This window comes from Melanerpes formicivorus, unplaced genomic scaffold (assembly GCF_026170545.1).
Source record: "Melanerpes formicivorus ecotype bairdi unplaced genomic scaffold, bMelFor1.0.p_v2 SCAF_29, whole genome shotgun sequence".
NCBI lineage: Eukaryota > Metazoa > Chordata > Aves > Piciformes > Picidae > Melanerpes > Melanerpes formicivorus.
The window spans coordinates 6,256,142-6,278,155 of NW_027142381.1; the positions used below are offsets into that span (position 1 = coordinate 6,256,142).

General features: G+C 50.9%; 2 protein-coding genes across 4 annotated transcripts in view; both read left to right on the plus strand.

Moving 5' to 3' along the window:
* Nucleotides 1–831: 831 nt before the first annotated feature.
* NLE1 (notchless homolog 1) lies at nt 832–13,576 on the plus strand. Of its 3 annotated transcripts, none has more exons than XM_068154743.1 (13): nt 832–854; nt 1,240–1,383; nt 1,471–1,688; nt 1,789–1,868; nt 2,163–2,239; nt 3,553–3,650; nt 5,084–5,276; nt 5,721–5,856; nt 6,201–6,247; nt 6,402–6,604; nt 7,479–7,638; nt 7,724–7,794; nt 8,280–13,576. In XM_068154743.1, exons 1-13 carry the CDS (start codon nt 846–848, stop codon nt 8,290–8,292), a joined length of 1,449 nt encoding a protein of 482 aa, XP_068010844.1. In that variant the 5' UTR covers nt 832–845; the 3' UTR covers nt 8,293–13,576. The 3 variants fall into 3 exon arrangements, 2 of the variants coding, with proteins under 2 accessions (XP_068010844.1, XP_068010843.1); XR_010989356.1 differs by lacking the exon at nt 832–854 and having other exon boundaries at nt 861–1,383; nt 8,280–9,899; nt 10,877–13,576; XM_068154742.1 differs by lacking the exon at nt 832–854 and having other exon boundaries at nt 861–1,383.
* Nucleotides 13,577–15,254: 1,678 nt separating this feature from the next.
* Nucleotides 15,255–22,014, plus strand: part of ULK2 (unc-51 like autophagy activating kinase 2) — a 43,220-nt gene continuing 36,460 nt past the window's right edge. The window contains exons 1-3 of the mRNA XM_068154746.1: nt 15,255–16,003; nt 17,307–17,399; nt 18,661–18,702. Of these exons, the coding sequence (XP_068010847.1) occupies nt 15,911–16,003; nt 17,307–17,399; nt 18,661–18,702 (228 nt within the window). The 5' untranslated portion in view covers nt 15,255–15,910. The remainder of the gene's footprint in view (nt 16,004–17,306; nt 17,400–18,660; nt 18,703–22,014) is intronic.

Sequence of the window (22,014 nt, forward strand, 5' to 3'; positions counted from 1 at the left end):
ATTTCATGGGTGATGTCAGTGAGAGTGGTGTGAAACAAGAAGAATTCATATCTAAATGCTAAATAAGAAGGTGTTTTAATTACAGGACAAGTCAGAAGCTGGGCTAGGAAAGAGGGAGAAGGGGTAGGGCTTGGTCCTGTAGCACAGAGTTGAGCCATGCACATGCTTTAATCCTAATCTGTATGAGAAAGCTGAACCCTCACCCATCCTGCATGCAGCAATTTATTCATTTCTCCACCTTGGGCCAAGGTATTTATGGCACAGGCACCAGGTTTGAGCACAAATGCCACTCAGGGCTGTGTTTCCTTGAGCTGCTGTGCTGTTTGGGGTGGATATGATCAAGTGCAAGAGACTCAGTTTATCAAGTGGCTCAGTAGCAAACACCTGTAGTGAGTGGTGAGAAAAACATCCATCAAAAGAACAAGGGAGAGGTCCCTGCCAGGGCTCCACCTTGTTCATGGGGCCTCTCCTGGAGGGGAGGGCAGCAGGCTGGGGGCCTGTCAAGGGCCTGCTCGAAGCTTGAATGGTAGTCAATGGGTAAAGTGAGGACTGGTGGTTGACTTGGACCCACCTGGGATATTTCTGTTAGTTTTGCTGCTTTTTATTTTAGAAATGCTATGAAAAGCATCTCCGTAGTCACTGCGGAGCGACTCCGACCCTCCTCGACCCCGAGGTCGGACCTCGCTGCTCCCCCGGGGGCGGAAAGCGCCCACCGCGGCCTCGAACCCCCGATGTCAACGGTACGGCTCTATTCCCACCGCCGGCCGTTAGGGGGCAGCAGCGCTGTGCACCGCCCCTCCCGTCGCGGCGGAGCCACTTCCGGCCCACGTGGGCCCTGCGGGCACATGGCCGCGGTGAGCGGGGCCGGTGCGGGATAGGGAAGCAAGTGGAGCGGGGCCGAGGCGGACCGGACCGGGAGCGGGGACGGGCGCGGCTTGGACAGAAGGAGTGGAGCTAGGGCGGCCCGGAGCAGCTCGGGGCAGCATGTAGAAACGGGAGGGGTGGGGAGCTGACGTGCTCCGGGGCCTTCTGAGCACTCCCGGGTTCCCCTATAGGGCTTCTCTTGTCTCCATCCTATCTGGGGGTAGGGTCTCTGTAGGATGTTTGCTCCTGCCACGGGGTCCGCACTGGGTTCTCCCGTCGTGGCTCCATCCCTCCCACGCGGGTATCGTTGCCCGGGTGAGTGCTGTGTGTCTGTTCCCCTTCTCCGGTATGATTCCTGAGCCCGCTGTCCCACAGAACATGTCGCCGGACGAGGATGTACAGCGACTTCTGATCCAGTTCCGGGACGAGGCAGGGGAGACCCTGGGCTCCCCTTTTGACGTCCCTGTCACCATCACCCCAGACAAGCTGCAGTTGGTCTGCAATGCCCTCCTGCAGAAGGTGAGATCCTCCCCACCCCGAGTTCCCCAGACACTCTCCGAGCCCTGGGGCCGCCCCTCACCACCTCACCTGCCGCTCCACCCGCAGGATGAGCCGGTGCCCCTGGCTTTCTTTGTCCATGATGCTGAGATCGTGGCATCGCTGGAGAAGACCCTGGTGGGGCAGAGTGTGGAGACAGAGAAGGTCCTGGACATCATCTACCAGCCGCAGGCAGTGTTCAGGGTGCGGGCAGTGACCCGCTGCACCAGCTCGCTGGAAGGACACACCGAGGCTGTCATCTCTGTGGCCTTCAGCCCCACGGGAAAGTACGAGGGTTTGGCTGCGGGTGGGGAGCTCAGGGTGAGGCAGCAGCTGCTGTTTCCCTCCCGGGGGACACCATGCTGAGCCAAGCTCTTTCCCCCCCAGGTACCTGGCCAGTGGCTCTGGAGACACCACTGTCCGCTTCTGGGACCTCAGCACGGAGACACCACAGTTCACAGCCAAAGGTGGGGCTGGGGGTGTCCCAGGAGGGCAGCTCCTGGCCTTCTGCTCTCAGAGACCATCTTTGTGCCTGAGGGAGACAAACAGACCAGAGCCTGAGTGCTTCCTGAGCCATACAGGCTGGAGCTGGGCTCAGGCAGGGTGTAGCCCTTGTTGATTAATGCAGTAGAGGAAGAGGGTCTGGCCAGGAGGAACAGGGAGTGTTTCCCCCACCTCCAGTCCTGCCTTGGAGTGCCTGCACACTGGGACACTGAGGACAGTCACAGCTCCACTCACACCTGCTGTTGCTGTCTCTGCAGGTCACCGGCACTGGGTGCTCAGCATTGCCTGGTCACCTGATGGCAAGAAGCTGGCCTCGGGCTGCAAGAACAGCCAGGTATGTGCTGGCTCCCCACTCCTGTGGTGTGGGGCTAGGGGCTTTGGGAACGTGGAGACCCTCTGGAGCCCTGTTCTGAACCAACACGAAGCTTGGTAAAGGGCTGTGAGGGCTCAGAGGTGAAGACTTGTTTATTTCCTGGGGCGTGATGGGTGTATCCAGTTGTTCTGAGCAGGACTGCTGTTCCCCAGAGGAGCTTTGCACGTGGATGTGTTGCAGTAGTTGCGAGTGGCATCTCTGAACTCTGTGGCAGGCCAGGCTCTGGCTTTGTTGCCTTTGTAGACCTCTTGCTGCTGAGCTCTGCTGTCTTGTGGCAGACACTTTTCCCTCTGCACAGGAAAGAGTCCAGGCTTTGGATGTGGTCCTTGGCAGACAGCTCCGTCACGAGGGAGGTGTCTGGAGTGAGGAGTATTGCCTAGCCAAGCCAAGGCTGCTGTTTGCATGACCTAGACATGCAGCAGCAGCCTTCTCTGCAGTGCTGCTCAGACACAGCCAGATTCCCTCTTACAGGAATATGCAGGAGACTGTGCCTTGTCTGTGGGGCAAAATGTGTGCACTAAGAGGTGCCCAGGGAAGTGAAATGCTCAATTAAAAGTGAGTCAGTGGCCTGCTGAGCTGCAGAGTGGTGGTCACTCTCTCTGACCTTTGAGCTGTCTGGGAGCAAAGAGAGCAGCCATGGAGCTGCTGCCCCATGCTCAGTATCTGAGCTGCTCATCTGTCAGACCACTGTGATACCAACCCCACGGAAAAGATCTGGGCCAGGCTGGCTTCTGCCCTGGTTTGGTGCCGTTCTGGCTTTAATCTAACCCAGGAAGCTGCTTGTCCTCTGTTAGCCTGTTTCTCCCAGGTTCTTAAGTTGGAGATGACTAATGCCTTGGCTCTCTGGATGAACATTTATGTAGAGAGAGAAAAAACAAGAGAAAACCAGCATGTGTCCCACCCACGGAACCTGATGATAAGTAGCATTTAGTGCGCTGCGGCTTTCATCGCGCTCTGCAAACAGTCCCCAGCTCTGGCTCGGCGTGTTCAGAGGCTCAGGCTGGCTTCCTGGGGACCTGTACTGGGTTTGATTTGAGGTGGATATTTCTGTGCAGCAGCATTTTAGGCAGAGAGGAGGGCAATCAGGTCTCATTCTTTGAGATGTCAGCTGATTACTGCAGGGATTGGAAAGGCATCCAGTCCTGCCCCCTGCTTGTGCCAATGTAAATGCAACACCAAGGACACCTCTGCTTTCTAAATGAAGCCCGAAGGTCCCTGGGATTCACATGATGCATTTGTCCTGACACAACCCTCTTGTTTCCTCCCTTGGACAGATATTTCTCTGGGACCCAGCCACCGGCAATCAGATCGGCCGGGTGCTCACCGGCCACTCCAAATGGATCACATGTCTGTGCTGGGAACCACTCCACATGTAAGTGAAGGGACAGCCCAGCCCTTCCCCTTTGCTCCTACAGAAAAGAGCAGCCTGACCCCAAGGGCACTGCTCTTGGTTGCCTTTTTCCTGTCATGGTGCACAGAGGGGGACTGCATGCAGGGGAGTGGCTCCCAAGGTGAGCCAGGAAAAATGTCTAGTTGAGATCCAGGAGTCCCAGTTCCCTGTGAAGTCACTGGGGAAGTCACTGCCAGGCTGTGCCTCTGCCCAAATAATGACATATGTGGTGGTAGAAAACACAGGGTTTTGATGGTGCTGGACAAACATTTGATGGGCTCCTCCCCAGTGTGCTGAGCTAGGATCAGGAAAGCCTTCTTGCGCAGTGCTCGAGGTCAGGCTCTGCAGAGCTCTCCCTTTCTGCCCTCTTGCATCCTGGTTGCCTCTGTCATCTGGTTTATTTATCATGAGGGCTGATTAACTGTGCAATCCCCTTAGCCCTTTGATGAGCTAAAGCTCTGTCTGGGAGAGATGGGTGGATGGGGTCAGTTGTAGCCAATAATCCAAGATACTACAGAAATAAATAAAGAAAGAGAAAAAGAGCCCCTTCAGAGCAGAGCCTGCAAATTGAATTTGCCAGAAGGAAACTCCAGCTATTTGCAAACAGAAACTGGATTAACCAAAACTGATTATAAAGGAGGATGAGGAAATTGAGAGGAGGGAGATGACCCTGCCAGAGCTCCTCTCCTCTGTCTCCAGCCAGCTGCTCTCTCCACTCAGGTCCTGCACAACAGCACAGGGGCCACACTCTTCCCTGCTGCTGCTGGTGCCAGGGACCACTCAGACATTAGAACTGTGCTGAGTGATAAAGGTGATGTGGAAAGGACAGAGAAATGTGGCTCTCCTCTTTTTGCTGGCTTGTTGGCAGCTGCTTCCAGATGTGTTAAGTTTGCCTCCCTAAGCCACGTGGATGGATGTTGCTGCTTTCAGCCCTGCCACTCTGTGTTCAAATGTTTCCTGCTGGAGCTGAAGTGTGGCACTCTCAGCACGTTGCCATTGCTGTCAGGCTGCACTGCCTGCTTAAGGCAGACTGAGCCCCCTGCCAGTGCCCAGGGAAGGTGCTAGGTTGTGTCCCATTATTAACCAGTGGGATAAAGCTGCCTCCAGTGAAAACAAAGGTCATTCATTGCCAAGAGCTAAGGTGCCAAGTTCACCCTGGATTGATGCCTCCAGAGTGCAGTTCTGGAGTTGGTTTAGAGGGAAGCATCCACCTGCCTCTCCCCTGCCTTGTGGGATGTTGTTCTCTACAGGTCAGTGCTCTGCTCCTGCCTGGCTTCTCTCTGTTCTTAAGCCACAAGGGAAAGCTGTCTTTTATTGACTTCTGGGCACTTGAATCCTCTGGGGCTGATGGAGGAAGGGCTCAGTGGAGGAACTGTGTGCACTGTGCAATTGGATTCGATCTTCTTTCTACACAGAAACCCAGAGTGCCGGTACCTGGCGAGTGCCTCCAAGGATGGCAGCATCCGCATCTGGGACACCCTGCTGGGCAGGTGTGACAAAATCCTCACCAGCCACACACAGTCTGTGACGTGTGTGAAGTGGGGGGGCGATGGCTTGCTCTACTCCTCCTCCCAGGACAGGACCATCAAAGTCTGGAGGAGCCAGGATGTAAGTGAGACAGGCAGCACTGGGGCTGCTGGTGAAGGGGCCTAGACATGCTGTGTTGTAGCTTTGCTCTTTGAGAAATAGAGATGCAGAGTGTGTGCTGCATCCCCGGGACCAGCAGAGTCTGTTGCTTGACACCATCTGGAAGGGGTAGCAGTGGTGCACTGTTTTCATCCCTGAAAGTGTCAGATGGGGCTAAAAGTTGGAAACATCCCTAGAGTGGCAGCAATGTGTGGGTTCCTTGGAAGGCCCTGTGGGAAACTTATTCCTGAAGCTCAGCAGTGCCATTTCGTCCCTTCTAAGCTTGGCTGCAATCCTGCCTGCAAGCCAAGAGGATGTGGAAATCTCAGGGATGATCCTTGCTGCCCAGTGGGTCTGGTGGGTCCTGCACAGTCCGGCTCTGTCCTGCCTGTCCATCCCTCTCTGAGCAAGTGGTTCTGTTTCCAGGGGGTCCTCTGCCGCACCTTGCAGGGCCATGCTCACTGGGTCAACACCATGGCCCTTAGCACTGACTACGTTCTCCGCACCGGTGCCTTCGAACCTGCTGAGGCCACCATCAACCCACAGGATGTGAGAGGCTCCTGTAAGTGCAGCACCAGAGTTGCAGGCTGGGAGAGGTGATGGGGAGGATGCTGAGGAGACCTGATGTCTCTTTATGCTGCCACAAGCCAAAGCAACCTTAAGAGCTGGGAGCAGATCCTGTGCTGGTGTTGGTCACCTTCCTTGCCCATGTTCAGGGTTGAGCAGTCAGGCATGGGAAGGCCACTGTGTTGCCAATCTTGGCAAAGAGAAAGTGGGTGAGCAGTCAGAAATACATTTGCTTGGCCCATGGAGCCAGGATTGGAACTGGCATCACAGAGTTACAAAGTTTCATTTCACCTAGGCACTGCAAATCTCTTTCTTCCCCTTTTCCTTTCCCTCTTTCAGTGGTAGAACTGAAGAAAAGGGCACAGCAGAGGTATGACCAAGTCCGGGTAAGTCTCTCTTGTCCCTGCTGTCGTTTCTCACACTGTTACTGGTGGAAGCAGTAAATGTGCACAGCTGGCTGTTGACCCCAGCAGTGGCGTGCTTCTGAACTCTGCACACTTGGGCTTGTACAAGGCTTGGGCTCTTTCATCCCTTCCTTAGGGCCAGGAACCAGAGAGGCTCGTCTCAGGGTCAGATGACTTCACGCTGTTTCTTTGGAGACCAGCAGAAGACAAGAAGCCACTGGAGAGAATGACAGGCCACCAAGCATTGATTAACCAAGTCCTCTTCTCACCAGACACACGGATAATAGCCAGTGCTTCCTTTGACAAGTCCATAAAGCTCTGGGATGGTAGGACAGGAAAGTGAGTTGGTTTGTTGTGGTGCTCATATGGGTTCTGCGTGCAGTGCCCATGGAGATGGGCCCCAGTGTCATCACCAGGAGCTCCCTGCCGTGTTCAGCATCTCTCTAGCTTGAACTTGACCAAAGTAATTCTGTCTCTGCCCCTGGGAAGTTCCTTGTTTGGCTCTTCTTGTGTTATGGGGTCTGTGCTTGGCCCGGTGTGTGCAACCCCACCTGAGTGGCACATGCTGCCTGCTGCAGGGCTGGGCACTGGGGCGGGCACAGCTGCTGTGGGATGGCATGTTCCACTTGGCTGATCCCCTGCAGACATGTGCATTGCACACTGTAGCCTGACCCAGTTTAAACGATTCTTGTGCCAGAGAACAGCTTGTTCTGGATCATGCAAATTGCTGTAGTTACAAGTGGTGCTGTTGGTGTTTGGATGCTTCTGTAAGCCCAGCTTTTACCTTCAGCTAGAGTATTGGTGAGCTCTCTGGGGCAGAGCTCCTTCTCTATAAATCAGCCTTTCTGCTGACAAGCTTGGCTTTCTTGTTGGTAGTTTTAACATTCCTTCTAAATCCAGATAGCTCAGTCAGAGAGAAGGACATTTCTGTACAGTGAGAACTTCATGTGGCCTGCTGGATAAGAGTTTCTTGGCTGAGGAGCTGAGATGAAGAGTCATTGTCTAGAAGGGAGGGTTTTTAAACAGACCAATCCACCTATGGACTCTGTATAGCAATTGGCTGCCTTGGGTGTACTGGCTCAGGGTGTGCTGTGCACCCCAAGACTGTGCTCACTCACAGGTGGAGAAGAGACATGAAAGGTGGGCAAGGGGAGGTTTGGAAGAACCCAGCTGCCTGCTTCTCTAAGAGCTTCTTCCTGCCTTCCCTCCCCAGGTACCTGACGTCGCTGCGGGGCCACGTCTCAGCTGTGTACCAGATCTCCTGGTCGGCCGACAGCCGCTTGCTGGTGAGCGGCAGCAGTGACAGCACGCTGAAGGTCTGGGATGCCAAGACAAAGAAACTGGCCATTGATCTGCCTGGCCATGCAGATGAGGTGAGGTGCTTGGTCCAGGCAAGGTGTTTGAGGGAGGCAGGGATCTCCTCCCAGCAGAGATAGCTGAATCTTGCCTTAATGCTAGGTGTATGCAACGGATTGGAGCCCGGATGGCCAGAGGGTAGCGAGCGGAGGGAAGGACAAGTGCCTGCGGATGTAAGTCACCTGTTGTCTGTCCACAGTGGGTGTTTCAGCTACTCCATGTGTCCCCCAGAGCTGCAGTCTCCTTGCAGACCTGCACATTAGGGCATGATCTCTCTTTGCAGAGACCACAGCGCTGGGGCACATTCCAGCCTAGAGACCTGCCTCCCTCAGGGCAGGAACTGCCACTGTCCCCTGAGTAGAAAGCAGAATTGCTCCAGCTGAGCAGTCAGTGGTGAGATTTGACTCAGATGATGTGGCTCCTGGTGAGCAGAAAGGGACAGTTGCAGCAGTACCTTAGACCCTTTCTTTCTCACCTTCCTTCATCTCCCAGTTATGCAGAAAGACAAATGCCTGTGCACTGGTTGCCATTTGAGTACAGCTGGAGAAAGGAAGCCAGACTGCAGTTCTCTCATGGGCTGCTCTTGAGTGGTACCTGCTGGGCTGTGTGGCAGTGCTGGTGCAGGGACACAGGGACACAGCAGCTCTTCTGTTTGCAGATGGCGTCGATAGGAGCAGCAACACGAAGCCACCAGTGCCATCCTGAGCTGTCCTGTCCTCAGCACAGTCTGCCTGGGACATCTGAGAGTGGATGGACAATGGAGGGTGACCCAAGCACAACTCCCACTTCCTGTTGGCTGCTCTCCCTCATGGACTCTTTCCTTATATTTATTTAAGGAAATTTTAATTATGGTTCTCATTAAGAGCTGTGCTTTTCAGGATGATTTCCTCTGAACATTACAGGCAGGGTCTCTCATCTGCCTCCATCTCAACTGGCTTTTTATTGACATCTTTGCCTTACAGCAGCCTACTGCCTTGAAAGGGGCAGTTGAAGGGTGGGAATGGCTCATATGTGAAGAATCCTGCAGAGAAGAGGCTCCTGGTGGGAACAGAAAGGGTCATCCTTCTGTGACTTTCAGAGAGGGGGAGAGGAAGGGGAAAATCCAGCACATCATTACATAGCAGAACTGTTCTCAGCTTCATGCCTGGGACAAAGATCTGCTGAGAACAAGGTCTTGGGGCTTCTCTTTATGCCAGCAAGGTTTTGCCTTTTCACTTAGCCCAGTTCCCTGTGGGCTGGGCCGGGCATTATCTCTTGGTGATCCTCTGCATCCAGAGCAGATAATTCATTCACTCATCCATTCAGCGTGCAGCAGGCACAGACTTCAAATGACTGTTAGAGCTGTGCTGAGTTTTCAGCTCTTACTGGCTCCTGGAAATGGGGAAATGAGACACTCGTGCCTCTGACCAGGGGAGAGAGCACCCATTTCCCATCCACTGCTGGCTCGGTGGGGAAGGAAGGAAGGGGTGGGGAAGGGGAAGGATGGAGTCTGTGTTTGGGTGGGTTTGTCCCTTGCCCTGGATACGTGCTGACAGCAGGGCTGGGGCTGTCACAGTAAATGGCAGAACTTCCATTGCACAGAGCTGGCTCCTGGAATTTCTCAATTCTGTTTACTTGCCCAGTGGGTGAGAGGGATTCACACTGTCAGTTAGGTAGTCATGAGCTTGCTCAGGAGCCTTTTATAAGTCAGTACAGGCTTCCAACAATCCTGAGGTACACAGACATGGATTTAGTGTTTGTTTCCAGGAGGCTTGTGAAACAGTGAAAATCAAGATGTGATTACTGAGGAGCAGAAATTCTGTTCTCAGATGTGGTTGCAGCAAGTTAGCCTGAAGGGCAAAACATCTCTTAGCCCTTGTACTGCAGTTGCTACAGAGGGATTACTACAACTCAGAAGAGGATTTTGAGTCTGAGATGCATGCTGTCCATCTGCAGAAGCTGCATTTTGGGACTTAATTCCTGCTGGCAGGATTGCTTTGGAGAATAAAGAGAGGGTAGTGCAGTAGCAGCTGCATGCTTGTGTGCAAAGTTCAAGTGAGCAAAGGACTCTAACAAAGGGTTAAATATTTCATAGGACTGAGAAGGAATTGTGGTTCCTTGTTGGTGTTTCTTTCTGCCAGCCAAGTCAGCAGGCCCTATCTTCATGGGGTTTTGAGGGCAGAACTCAATATTCTGTACCTGGTCTTCCATCAGCATATTTCCTCCAGCTGGTTCTTGCTGCCAGTGAAGGCCACGTTGCATCCATCTGGACAAACAAAACCTTTCGTAATTCTCTAAGGTAAATGTTGGGGGTAGGGTGATCTGAAACTGGGGCTGATAATTCTGCCTCTCCAGGGGGCCATGCCCTTGGGATGGAGAGGAGCACATGTGCAGCTGATGGATCTCTGCTAACAGCCACGACAGAAGCTTGCCTGTTTTTACAAGTGCTTTGGGCTGCCTTTGCTGGAGGAAGCAATTCCACCCTTGGGAGTTCAGCTCTGTGTCCGTGGGTTTCACTGCTGAAAGCAGCAGCCTCTGCAGTGCCTGGTGGTGCATGGCTCCTTCTGAGGGAAGAAGCTTCATTCTCTCCTTCCTCTCTCAAGGCGCTGCACGGGGTCCCTGTGCTCTGTGGATCCACAGTGTGTTTTGTGTTAGAAGTGGGGATGTATCTGAGCTGGGAGAGGTGATCCAGCCTGTGAGCACTGGCTTGGCTGGCTGTGTGTCTATGTGTACCTAAAGACCACATCCTTGTCCGCTGATCTCCGGACCAAAGCAATCACTGTGCCCTCTGGCCATGCTCCTAACCGAGGCCAGCTCCTGCCATCCCTTCAGATTGCTTCTGTGATACCAGGCACCAGACAGCCTGCTTGAAACTCCCCTTCCTGAAGCTGGGGCAGAAAGGTTTTCCACTGTAAAGAGACCTCTTGAGGAGAAAACCTTGCAGCTATCTCAGCCTTAATCTTTGACCTGGTAGTGAGTAGAGTTTGAACCACACTGTGAGGGGTTTGCATGTAGAGCAAATTGTGTTTTCCTGTCCAGGCAGCTGCTGCTATTCTCATTCATGCAGCATCAGCCTTCATGCACACTGAGAGCTGGCCCTGTTCCAGCTGTATTCCAAAGCAGTCCTGTAATGCTCCTCCCAGGGTTATTTGAATGCAGCATTTCCCGGGCCTTGCTCTGCAGTCTCCTGGTGCTCCAGGGAGGAGCCACTGCCTGACATTCAGAGGTGGCTCCTTGGTGACATGAGCTTTAATTAGCTAATTTTTGCATTTGCAGATGCAGATTTGGGTGGATGGTGATACTGATGGGGAAAACATCACTTTTTGGTAAAGGACCAATCTAGAAGGTAGGCTGGAGCTTTCTGAGTGCTTTGCTGGGAAGCACATCACTAAAAACACCTGAACCTCCTCAGTGCTGTGTGAACAGGGATATCAGGATCTGCTGCTGTCTTTCAGTCCAGTGTCTCCTGAGTCACTTGTTCAGCACAGCACACAGGGATGTGTACCACAAGGGCATTACTTTTCACTGACAGAAGAATGATTTTAAGCATACCCAGAAAGTGTTTGTCCTGCAGAGCCCTCTGACACTTTCTCCTTTGAAAGCTCTGATAGCTCAGCTGATGCCACCATTAATGTTGTTACCAATCCCCAATGGGAGGGCAGTGATGATAAGGACTGGGAAGTGTGCCAGCCCTCTGAGAAAGGTTTACCTGTCTAATAAACTTCTGGGTATGATGGATGGAGAAGGGAAGGAAGGAGAGAAGAACATGGTAAGAACACCTAGAGTGAAGCAGATTGTTTGGGATAGCACTGAGATAAGCAGGATGGTGCCAGACTCCTGCCTTTGGGGGTTGATTTAGATAAGTGAGTCCTTAGCATCCTTATGAAAACTGATCTTGAGGCTGTGTTCTGCTCACCTGTGTGGGAGGGCTGGCCTGGCCAAGTGGCTCATGTATTCTGCTTTCCTGTCCTGGGTCCTTGAAGCCATGCATTCATGCTCTGCTCGACTCAGCTGATCTCTTGATTATTTTTCCCAGATCAGTAATTTAACTTCCATGTGCATGTTTATAGCCTGGGGGAGAGAGACAAGAAAAACCTTTTGATGAACAGAAAATTTGAAGGAAGAAAATTTGAATCATTGCTCTGCATGAACATTAGGAAAAGCAGTCTTCATTCTGCTCTTCTTTGGATGGAGCCAGGCACTGTTCAGGTGATGTTTCTACCTCAGAAAGGGCTGCATTTTGGTGATATGGATGGCAGGAAAGGGTTTGCTGTGAAGACCATCAGCAATTTTTGAGGATGAAAGGTGTTATGTCTGTGTGCTGGGGAGCTGCTACCAGATGAAAGCTTCTCCTGTGCACTCAGACAAGCAACCTGGAAGGTGCTAATTCCTTCCTATGTCTGTTGCTTTTGTGATCATGAATCCTGATTAGAATCCAGATTAGAGAATCTGAGGGACCAATTTGGATGAGCCAATGTAGTGTAGCTGGGAGACAACCACCAATTCCTCTCCAGTGCTATTACTCCATTTTCCTTCACACTGACCTTGTAAATCGGTGGACCATGCTGAGCTGTGGTCACTGGTAGTCTGTCAGTGGACTTCAGCTCTTGCATAGTATAGTGTTGGAAATAAACAAACTTGGGACATAGTACTCTGTGCTTTTGAAGGATCCCTGTGGCCAATTAGACCTGGTACTGGTGCCTGCTGCCCAGCTATGGGTTTTGAGCACACTGGGTATGTCATTGTCCTGCCATGTGGCTGAGCAGAGCAATGCCTCCCTCCAAGTGCTGCAGGGCTGCTGCTGCCTGCCAGCAGTAGGTGGTGAATGTCTGTCTGTACTCCCCAGGCAAGGGAGGAGCAGCATGAGCCCTGTGGGGTTATCCCACATCGCTCTCCCAACATCTCTAGGAGTGAGGATCCCTTTGGGAAGGGCAGGTGAATTCAGTCCATTCTGTCTCGGACTTCACAGCTGCCAAAGCAAGTGAAGGTGGTGTTTGTAAATAGGTTTATTGTAACCTGCTGGAAATGTTGACACCTAGAAGCTGCCAGACACTAATCAAGGACTGGGCTCAAATGAGTGACCTGCATGCCAATCCCGCGGCCCTTCGTGGAGCGGTTTTTCAGACCTCAGCCCTTCAGATCCCGTTTGAATCCCAGTGTGACAGCAGCGTGTTTAGTCATTCTGGTCAACCCTCGCCACTGCTCCTGGCTGCTTTTGTCCTTGCCGTGCTGAAACAAACCTGCTGGAAGACTCCAGCCCCATTAGGAGGACAAAAGGACATCAGACCTGCTGCTGCTGAAGGGAAACACATCTTGGTGTTGAAGTGTGATGCAGAATGGGTGGCTTAGAAATTCCTGAAGTAACTTTCTCTGATCAAAAGGTATCTTTTGGAATTGTCTCTTTTTTTCCTCTCTCTTTTTCTTTTTTCCCTTTTTTTTTCTTTTTTTAGCTCCCTTAAAATGTACTTCAGGACATTGACTTTGGGGTGAGAACACATCCTGATACTGAGAGGCTTAGTACTGAGTGTGAGAGCAGGGATGGCAATAAGCAGCCAGATCTGAGGTAAATTATCTTCTGAATCAGAGTTATTTAACACATTGAGACTTGTGGGCTTTTTCTTGGCTTTAAAGGGGCATTCTAGAACGTGTCTATGTTACTATCAACACGTTCATTTATGATTAGCTTGGCATATTTTTACATCTCATTTATTCTTTCCACGGGGGTGTTCTAAGATGCTGAAATTACTTGGTCAGCTTCATTTTCTCTGGTCTGTCAGAGTAGTGCCACGAATGGGTTTTGGATGAAAGGTCAGAACACCAGAAAATAAAGGGGGAGGATTCAAGTCTTGAAGGGTTTTAAAGCCCTTTGGCACAAAATGGATGCCTTTGAATTCCCCTGCTGTCTCCATGTAATGCCCTTCAGAAAGCTGTCAATATTCCCTTGAGAATCTCCTGATAAATATTTTCCTAATCCAAGTGTGTTGTCTCTGGGGATGACTAGCAGTGCAAGTTTTGACATGGCACACAGCTCCAGCAACGCTTGGTTTTGAGTGCCAGAGAGCGAAGGGAGATAAGCGAAGAACAGGGAGAGGACCAACTGCGTACATCTCTGCTTAGTCTCTGTTTTGATCAAGCAGTGCTGAAAGCAGACTCTATCACATGAGAGCAGCCACAGCACAGCCCTGTGGGGCTGGAGCTCTGTCCTTCCTCATCCCAGTGTGCACCTCGTGTCAACTGTGACTTTCATAGTATCACAGTATCAGGGTTGGGAGGGACCACAAGGATCAGCTAGTTCCAACCCCCCTGCCATGGGCAGGGACACCCCACACTAGATCAGCCTGGCCACAGCCTCATCCAGCCTGGCCTTAAACACCTCCAGGGACAGGCCTCGACCACCTCCCTGGACAACCCATTCCAGGGCTTCACCACTCTCCTGGGGAAGAACCTCCTCCTCACCCCCAGCCTGAATCTCCCCACCTCCAGCTTCATTCCATTCCCCCTAGTCCTATCACTGCCTGAGATCCTGAGCAGTCCCTCCCCAGCCTTCCTGTAGCCCCCTTCAGATCCTGGAAGGCCACAGTTAGGTCACCTGGGAGCCTTCTCCTCTGCATTTTGGGGGAGGGTTAATCCCCACTGCTGTGGCACCAGCCTGCCCCACGGCTCTGGGCAGCCTGGGGGAGCCTGCGCCAGCTGCAGGCTGGGGAGGTGCTGTGATGGAGAATAGGGACAGAAAGGGAAGAAAGCAGCAAGGAAGGGGAAGCAAAGGGGAGGAATGCAGCTATGGAGATCTGGAGGTGAAGGTCAAAGGCTCCATGTGACTGGTGGCTGCTTTTCTTCCTTCCCGTTTCTAGGCGGTGCTGTGAACAGCCCCAGGCCGATCGGGCAGCGCTGGGGGGCAGGGGCTGTAAGTCACAGACGTTGTTCTTACAGAGAGAGCAAGCAAGTGGCTTTGGCTCCCAGCATTTTGCTTGCTTGTTCCTCCACTGCTTCTCCCTGTGTCCAAGGTGTGTGTTAGATCTGAAGTGAAGCCTTGCTCGCCAACGGAGCAGGGACACTGCGTGACCCAGAGGCGCTGGGGAGGCAGCGAGGCAGGGCAGGATGAGTAACCTTCTATCTGCCTCCCCTCCCGCCTCTGCCTGCTGCTGGATGGCCTGGCACCTGCCCTGCCTCCATCCATGCTGAGGGCAGCTGGTGTGTGGGACAGGTCTGTCCTTCCCGCCTGTCCTGGTGGCCTCTCAGCGTTGTTCTCAGGAGCGTTTGGGCCTGAGGTTGCCAAGAAACAGCTTCAGTGTTCGAAGCCATCGGCTGAGTTTGGCGCCTCTGAGGTGAGGGCAGGCGCGAGGTGTGCCCCAGCACCGGGGTCGCCCTGCCCTCCCTGCAGGGGCCATAGGACCGACCCCAGGAGCTATGGCAGAGCCAGAGGGGACCTAGGCCTAGCCGCCGTCAGAGAGGCGGCGGCGGAGCTCCGATGGGAGCGCGGAAAGGAGCGGGAAACACAGCCCGACCGAAGCACGCTCCTGAGGAGATGGCGGCGGAAGGACGCTCCCACCGGGTTAAACGGGGTGAGGCACTCTTTGGCCGCCGGCGGAAGCAGCCGAGTACTGGGGCCTGCGCGATACGGCCTATAAAATGCATGGGGTGGAGCGGAGGTCCGGGCAGTCGGAGCTGGGGCTGGCTGCGTGCGGATCGCTTGGGCGGTGGTAGGGGCGGCGGAGCGGCGGGCGCTTAGGAGGAGGAAGAGGTGGAGGTGGCGGCCTGAGAGACCCCCGCCTGCAGCCTCACCGCTTCCTCTTCTCTCGCAGGGGGTGCGGCAGCGACAACCACCCCCGGAGCCGCGGGCTGCGTTTCCTCTCCGCCTTGCTGGATGCTCTGGGGCTCGGTCCCTGAGCGGGGCTGCGGGGCCAGCAGTCCCCGCTGTGGCGGGGCCATGGGGGCGGGCATCGGCAGGGCGCGGAGCCCCCTTCCCTGCTGAGAAGGCCCCTCGTCCTGGCGCCGATGTCGCGCTGTCCCCTCACTCCCGGCCCCTAAGAGACTGCCCCCCCCGCCGCTTCTTTTCCCCGCCTTGCCCTCCCCATGCCAGACGGAGCCCCTCGCCTCGGAGACGCCCTGCAGCAGCCCCGCCGGCCCGGGGGTCTGCGGCTGCCCCCGCGGTATGAGAGGAGCTGCCCCCGCTGCCGGGGGCAGCCAGGAGAGGGGCAGGCTCGCACCCCGCCGCCGGTCGCCGTGAGGCGGCTGTAGCTGCCTCGGCTGGAGGAAGAGCCCCTTTGTTTCCCCTCCCTCCTTCCTAGGGGCTTCATGCCCCGCTGAGGGATGATGGAGGTGGTGGGGGACTTTGAGTACAGCAAGAAGGACCTGATAGGACATGGAGCCTTTGCTGTGGTCTTCAAAGGTCGCCACCGCAAGGTAAAGAGCGATGGGCTTCAGCCTGAGCGGGGCTGGTTACACAACCCCGGGCCGGGGCAGGGGTCTCGCCGCGGGTTCGCAGCCGTCAGGAGCCCCTCCCGGTGGATGACAGCTGGGGCGGGGGGGTCACCTCTGCGGAGTTCTGCTGTCATTTGGGTGTCTGGGGAGGAAAAAAAAAAGACAGAAAGGTGCGGGGTGGGTTGAGTTAGCGGGGCGGGGGCGGCGGGGCCGGGGCCCGAGGCTGGGCCTGCGTCCTGGGCAGCCCCGGCCTGTCGCTGCTGCAGCCCCGAAGCTGAGCAGCCGGCTCGGGGCCTCCATAAACCCTGCCTTTTTTTTTTTTGTTGTTGTCTTTCCCCTCCCCTAAAGAGCCAGCAACCTCTCTGCATTCCCACCTCTCCTCCCTGCTGCTTGGTAGCTCCTTAATGTAAGGGCGAGCGAAGAGTTCCAGCTGTATGGGAGACTGAGCCCTTTGTTTGTCAGGAGGGTCATGTTTATCTCGCTGGATAACGAGGCATCTAATGGAAAATTGTCTCCTTTGGGACTGGCTGAAGATTTCTTAAATTCTGAGGTGTCTGGTTTCCTGGCACGGCTCGCTAATCACCCCTGATATTCATAGTTAAGTTATGATGCTGTGGAGAGTTTATTCTGGTGGTGGTGCCTGAAGTGCTCTGCTTTCCAGAAATAAACTCCTCAGATTCATCGTCTTGGAGCATTAGAGCAGTACTCACAATTTAGAGAGGCACGGTGCAGTGATTTGGGGGTTAAAAAAAATAATGGAGGAAGGGGAACAGAAACTTTATAAAGGCCAGTGGAGATGCTCTCACCATACAAATAAAGAGTTTATTTTTAGATAATACATCAAGAGAAAATACCTACGTTTCCTTAAAAATCCAGATGTTTTCTTGTGCAGTTTTCTGATGGAAATAGTGAGAAAGCTGAACATGGGAAGTCTTTAAAGGAGTGTAAAAGTAACTCCATCCTTTCCAGGGGACTAGCAAGCAGATATGTAGCACCACTACCAAAAGAACAAATGGGATATGATTACTGCTTTTGTTTTTTAAATGCTTTGGAATCCATGAAAATGCAGTGTAGCTGCAGCTGGATTTTAATAGCTGCCTAAGCTATTGTGGAATGAAATAGTTCTTGATGGTGTCATGTGATGTAGCAATCTCTGGTGGGGAGAGTAGGGGTGATCTTGCAACCTTTTCTCCAGTGCTTTAGTAGCTGCTTGTAAGTAGATTAAAAAAAACACCCCACCTCCAAATCTGAAGCTGACAATACTGTTGTGTTTGTTTGTTTCCAGAAAACTGATTGGGAAGTAGCCATAAAGAGTATTAACAAAAAGAACTTGTCAAAGTCACAGATCCTACTTGGAAAAGAAATAAAAATCTTAAAGGTATGTTGATTTGCAGTGACTTTTAAAGCTGCTTTACTTGGAAAGGGAAAGAGACTTTTGACCTAGTTCACTCCGGGTCATGGGTCGTGGCGCAGTAATTGCTGTTCTGCCTTTCGTTTTGTTGTTAGTTGCAGGAGGAATCCAGAACTGAAAAGATCAAGGAAAGATGGGTGGGGGGAAAGAGGAAAAGATAGTTTTTTTTAAATTGTGGAAATGGTCTCAGAACAAGTGATGGGCATGCTTTTGTAGCTAGAAATAGAAAATTATTGTAGAACCACTCTGAGCTTTGCTTGTTACACACAGAGAAAACTTTGTCCTTCAGGACGGCTATTGTGGCACCTCTCCCAAGCAGTGCATGCAAGGAAAGTCATAGCTCAGGGTAAAACATCAGCCTTTGATCTTCCTTCATCTTCTTTGCTCAAAGATGCTTTGAGAGCTGAAATCAGCATGCTAAATTTGATTCCTGCAGCAGCAGTCTTCCTACTTCTGAGTTGTGTTAATTGACTTAAAATGTCTAGCGTGGCTCTAATGAAGGAAATAAAACAGAGCATCACTTAGCTTTTCAGTGCCACTTCATGGACACATCTTCTTGGATGATGTCATAGTGTGCTTTGCTCTCTGAACTTCAACACATCTAATTTTACATAGCTTTGCAGTAGTAGTAAGTGCTGCCTTCTTTCCATGTTGCCTAGCTTCTTGAGATGGATCACTATACAAATATATACATGTAAGGTACTGGTGTATTTATTGTATACCAGCAATTGTAGTGTTGGATGCATGAGTTTGCTGCAAGTAGTGATTGATTGGAGCTGTTCTATGAGTTCTATTTGCTGTTTGATTTGCTTTCCTTTTTATAGTGAGGTTGACTTGAACTTGTTGGATTTGATGATCTGCAAGGCCTCTTTTAGCCAAAACAGGTCTTTGCTTCTCTGGTGTAGTTGGTTGCTCTGCTAAGCAAGAAACAGTGTGAGACTACCAAATGAAAGCGTAGCCAGTTTCCAGTGCTCATTAAGGATCTTGTGCTTGTTCTGTAACAAGACCTAAAAGTTCTGAAACCAAGTGTTTTTATGACCTCTGAAGATACTGCCTAATTTCCTATTCCTGTAAATATTGTCTGGATAGCTGAAATTTCCTCCAAATTCCATCAGATGGTCAAAAAGATGCTACCTGTCTCTGTGAAACGTGACTTTTTGATTATCACTTAGCATATTAACTGTAACATAATAGGCTGTTTCCATAATACAAATACTTTGTTTTACAGGAGCTTCAGCATGAGAACATTGTAGCTCTCTATGATGTCCAGGTAAAACGCCTTTTGATGCCTTTTTCTTCCTTAAAATCTAATTATGAACATGCAGTGTGCCTACATGTGTCTCCTGAGTAGGAAACTTTGGCCATTTATTTTGTTTCTATAATAAGGAATAGAAATCCAGTGGCAGAGGAGTTCTCTCATCTTCAACACACTGCACTGATTTTGTGTTGGCTCTTTCTAAGACTTGGACTTGGTGATCTTGGAGATCTTCTCCAGCCACAATGATTCTAAGATAATAATCAGGATGCACAATTGCAATAGGAAGCTGTGAGGAATATGGTTTGCTTCCAGGCAAGTGGCAACCTGAGCACCTCTGCAGGGACTGTTTGTGGTGTTTGATCCTGTCTCCAGAGAAGAAGCATCAGCTGGCTGGGCTCAGAGCTCTGTTAGTGACAGGGACTGTTCTCCTGAACTCTCCTTGTTTTCTTGGCCCTACAATTGAATTGGGAAGTGGGTGTTTGTGGGTAACCAATGAACACACCGGAAGGAAAATCTACGAGTAGGAGTTGATCTGAATGGATAAAGTGACATTAAGAAGTCAACATAAAGCATGAAATGAGCAGCATCTTTGAGATCTCTGTAGCAAAGGAATGTGGTGTTATAGCCCTGTGTCACAGTGAGGGAGAACTGAAGGAAACAGAAGAGCATGATCACACATTGCCTGTGTTCAAAAGGGTAGCATAAAAGCTAAGCAGACATTTGGATCTTTTCAAGTAGCATTACATTGCTTCAAGCTGTCTTCCTCTCTCTATTCCCAGGATTCTGCCTGATCAGGGGAAGGAATTAGTTTTTTACTCTGTGGGGTACTGTGTTCTGCTTTATTAGGAAGCACCTTTTTTGTATCCCAAGGCCTCTAAGTGTTGAGTAAAGCTAAATGTGACATCATGTAGGTTACACAGCCATTTGTTCTGCCTGGGTAAGAACTATACTTTTTATCTCCTGGGCTCAGTTCTTGCCTTAAATACAAAGTTACAGTTATGAAAAAAATTATCAAGAACCACCCTTGGGGCATTGCCTAGTTAAGGCAACACAAAATAGGCATTTTGACATTCTCCAATGTTTTCTGTCTTTACACATTTGCATCCTAAGAGGTTTTCAGCTGAGCAATGTGTATCTCTGTAGCTGTAGAAATCTGTGTTCACAAAGGTACACATTAGGCAGGCTCAGGTTTTATTGCAGTGCCACAGGACATGGACTGACTTCTGTTGACTTTTGGTACAAAGTGATGACGTTCATGTCGTAACAGACTGCACATCAAAACTTCCTGTTTGGATATGTCCACTCCTTTCCTTCCTGGGTCTTGACTTTAGAACTCTGCATTTTGAATGACACTCGCTGCTCTCAGAGGGAGAGTATAGTGTCTTGTGCTTCTTGAAGAGCCCCAAGTTTTCCTGAGTACTGCTAAGTAGAGATAACCTTTTGGCATCCTAAATTTAGTATATCCAGACATCTTAAAAGAAACTGGAATTGCTGGCTGAGGGTGTTGGCGTGTGAGTAAGCAGCTGAATTTCAGATGTATCATTTTACAGCTGTTCATATGTGAAGACCACTTACTAAGCTTTGCAGCTCAACCTGGGGCTAGTTCTAGATTTGTATTTTGATGACCTAACTTTGTGTGTCTTCTAAGCCTCAGAGAGGTTCTTGCTTGTGTTTATGTACAGAGCATCCACAAGGGAAGAGGACAGAGCTGGACACTTGCCTGTGGTTACTTTCCCAAAGGGTTATTTAAAACCTGTTATGCTTTTCTGTTCTGCCATAGGAGTGAGAGAGAGAGACAGGACTTCTTGGGTGATCAGTTCTGTGCTCCCCATTTGAGAAGGGGGTAGTGCTGCTTGTCAGTGACTCTTGCATTTAAATGAACAGTGAAAGCAAAGAGAAGGGAAAACCTGGGTCTTATACCTTGGATGTATTTCAGATACATTCATGGGAAGCCAAGCTTGGCAGAACGATGCTTCTTCCACAGAAGAAGCTGCTTTGCAAAACACAGTCTAAAGAATGTGACACTTGCACAAATAAGCTCTTCCCTTTTTGCACAGGGCTATGTTTGTGAAGCATTATACATCATTAACTTGTATGATTGCATTAATTTATAAGCCAGCAAGAATGAACACTATGCAAGGCATTCACGTGTCTAGTAGGCTGTTCCACCTACTAATTTTCTTGAGCATTTCATGTTCTAGCATGCACTGCCCCTTTTTTTTGTTGCTGCAGTATTATGAGCATAGTGATATGGTACAGCAGATAAGACTTGAAGATTTCAAGCAATTCTGAAATTACAGAAGCTATTTTTTTTCCCCTCAGTGCTGGAGCCAGTGGAGTCTGTGTCACAGTAGGATGTTCTCAGTGTGACTGGGAGTCTGTTTGATTTTTCTAGTTCTGTTGGTCTGAAGTTTTTCTTAACCTTAGGCAGTGGGAAATAAGAAAATAATCAGGTTTCAGATGCACCATTTGGCAGACAGTTTAGCTGAATAATCCAAGAACTGGTTGTTGTACAGAGGTTTCAGATTGAAAGGGTGGTGTGCAATGGAAGGGCAAAATTAAGTGGAAAAAGTATAAGCTAACTGCAATGAAGAACAAATATTTTTACATCTCATAGTATCACATGAAACTATTTGCACTTAATGGCAGCACTTTAAAGCCATATCCCTGCACAGTCATTTAGCATCTATCTTTTAAGTCTGAGAATGAAAGGGTAATTGCTATTTTACATACTGCAAAAGGCTTCGCTTGGAATTGTTCTCACAGGAGACAGTTAGATCCCTTCTCTTTCATCTCTATTTATGCTTGTGTTCCTCTTGCACGGTCTGTGACCAGTGGCACAAATCAGTAGATACACCATTAAGATTTTAATTAGATCCAGGGAGAACTCGTGAGCCATTCTGCTGATAGTGTCTGAACAGCAAACCTTCTGTGTGGCTGTTGCTTCAGCTCTTCTGAACACCATTTTGATCTGTTACTCAGTTATGTGTAGGGTCCACTGGCTTCAGTTGCTAGAAGTGCCCGTTCGTCTGGAGACACACCCGAAGGAACTGTTGTGCCGTTAATGTTCTGTGTGTGCTGGTCGGCAGCAAAATCTTTTGTTCTGGTGCCAGCGTGATAATTGCCCTCGATTTCTGTAAGGTAGTTACATGCAGCTCTGGCAGGTTTGATCTGCAGTTAAGCATTTTATGTAAGCAGAGCATACCCGTGGTGTTTGTGCCATCTCTGAAGGCTGGGGATCTGCATGCCCCTGGGTGTGGAGATCAGAGGTTCCAAGTCTGAGCGCTTTTGTGGCGGTACTTAAACATGAGCCCTCCATCTGTG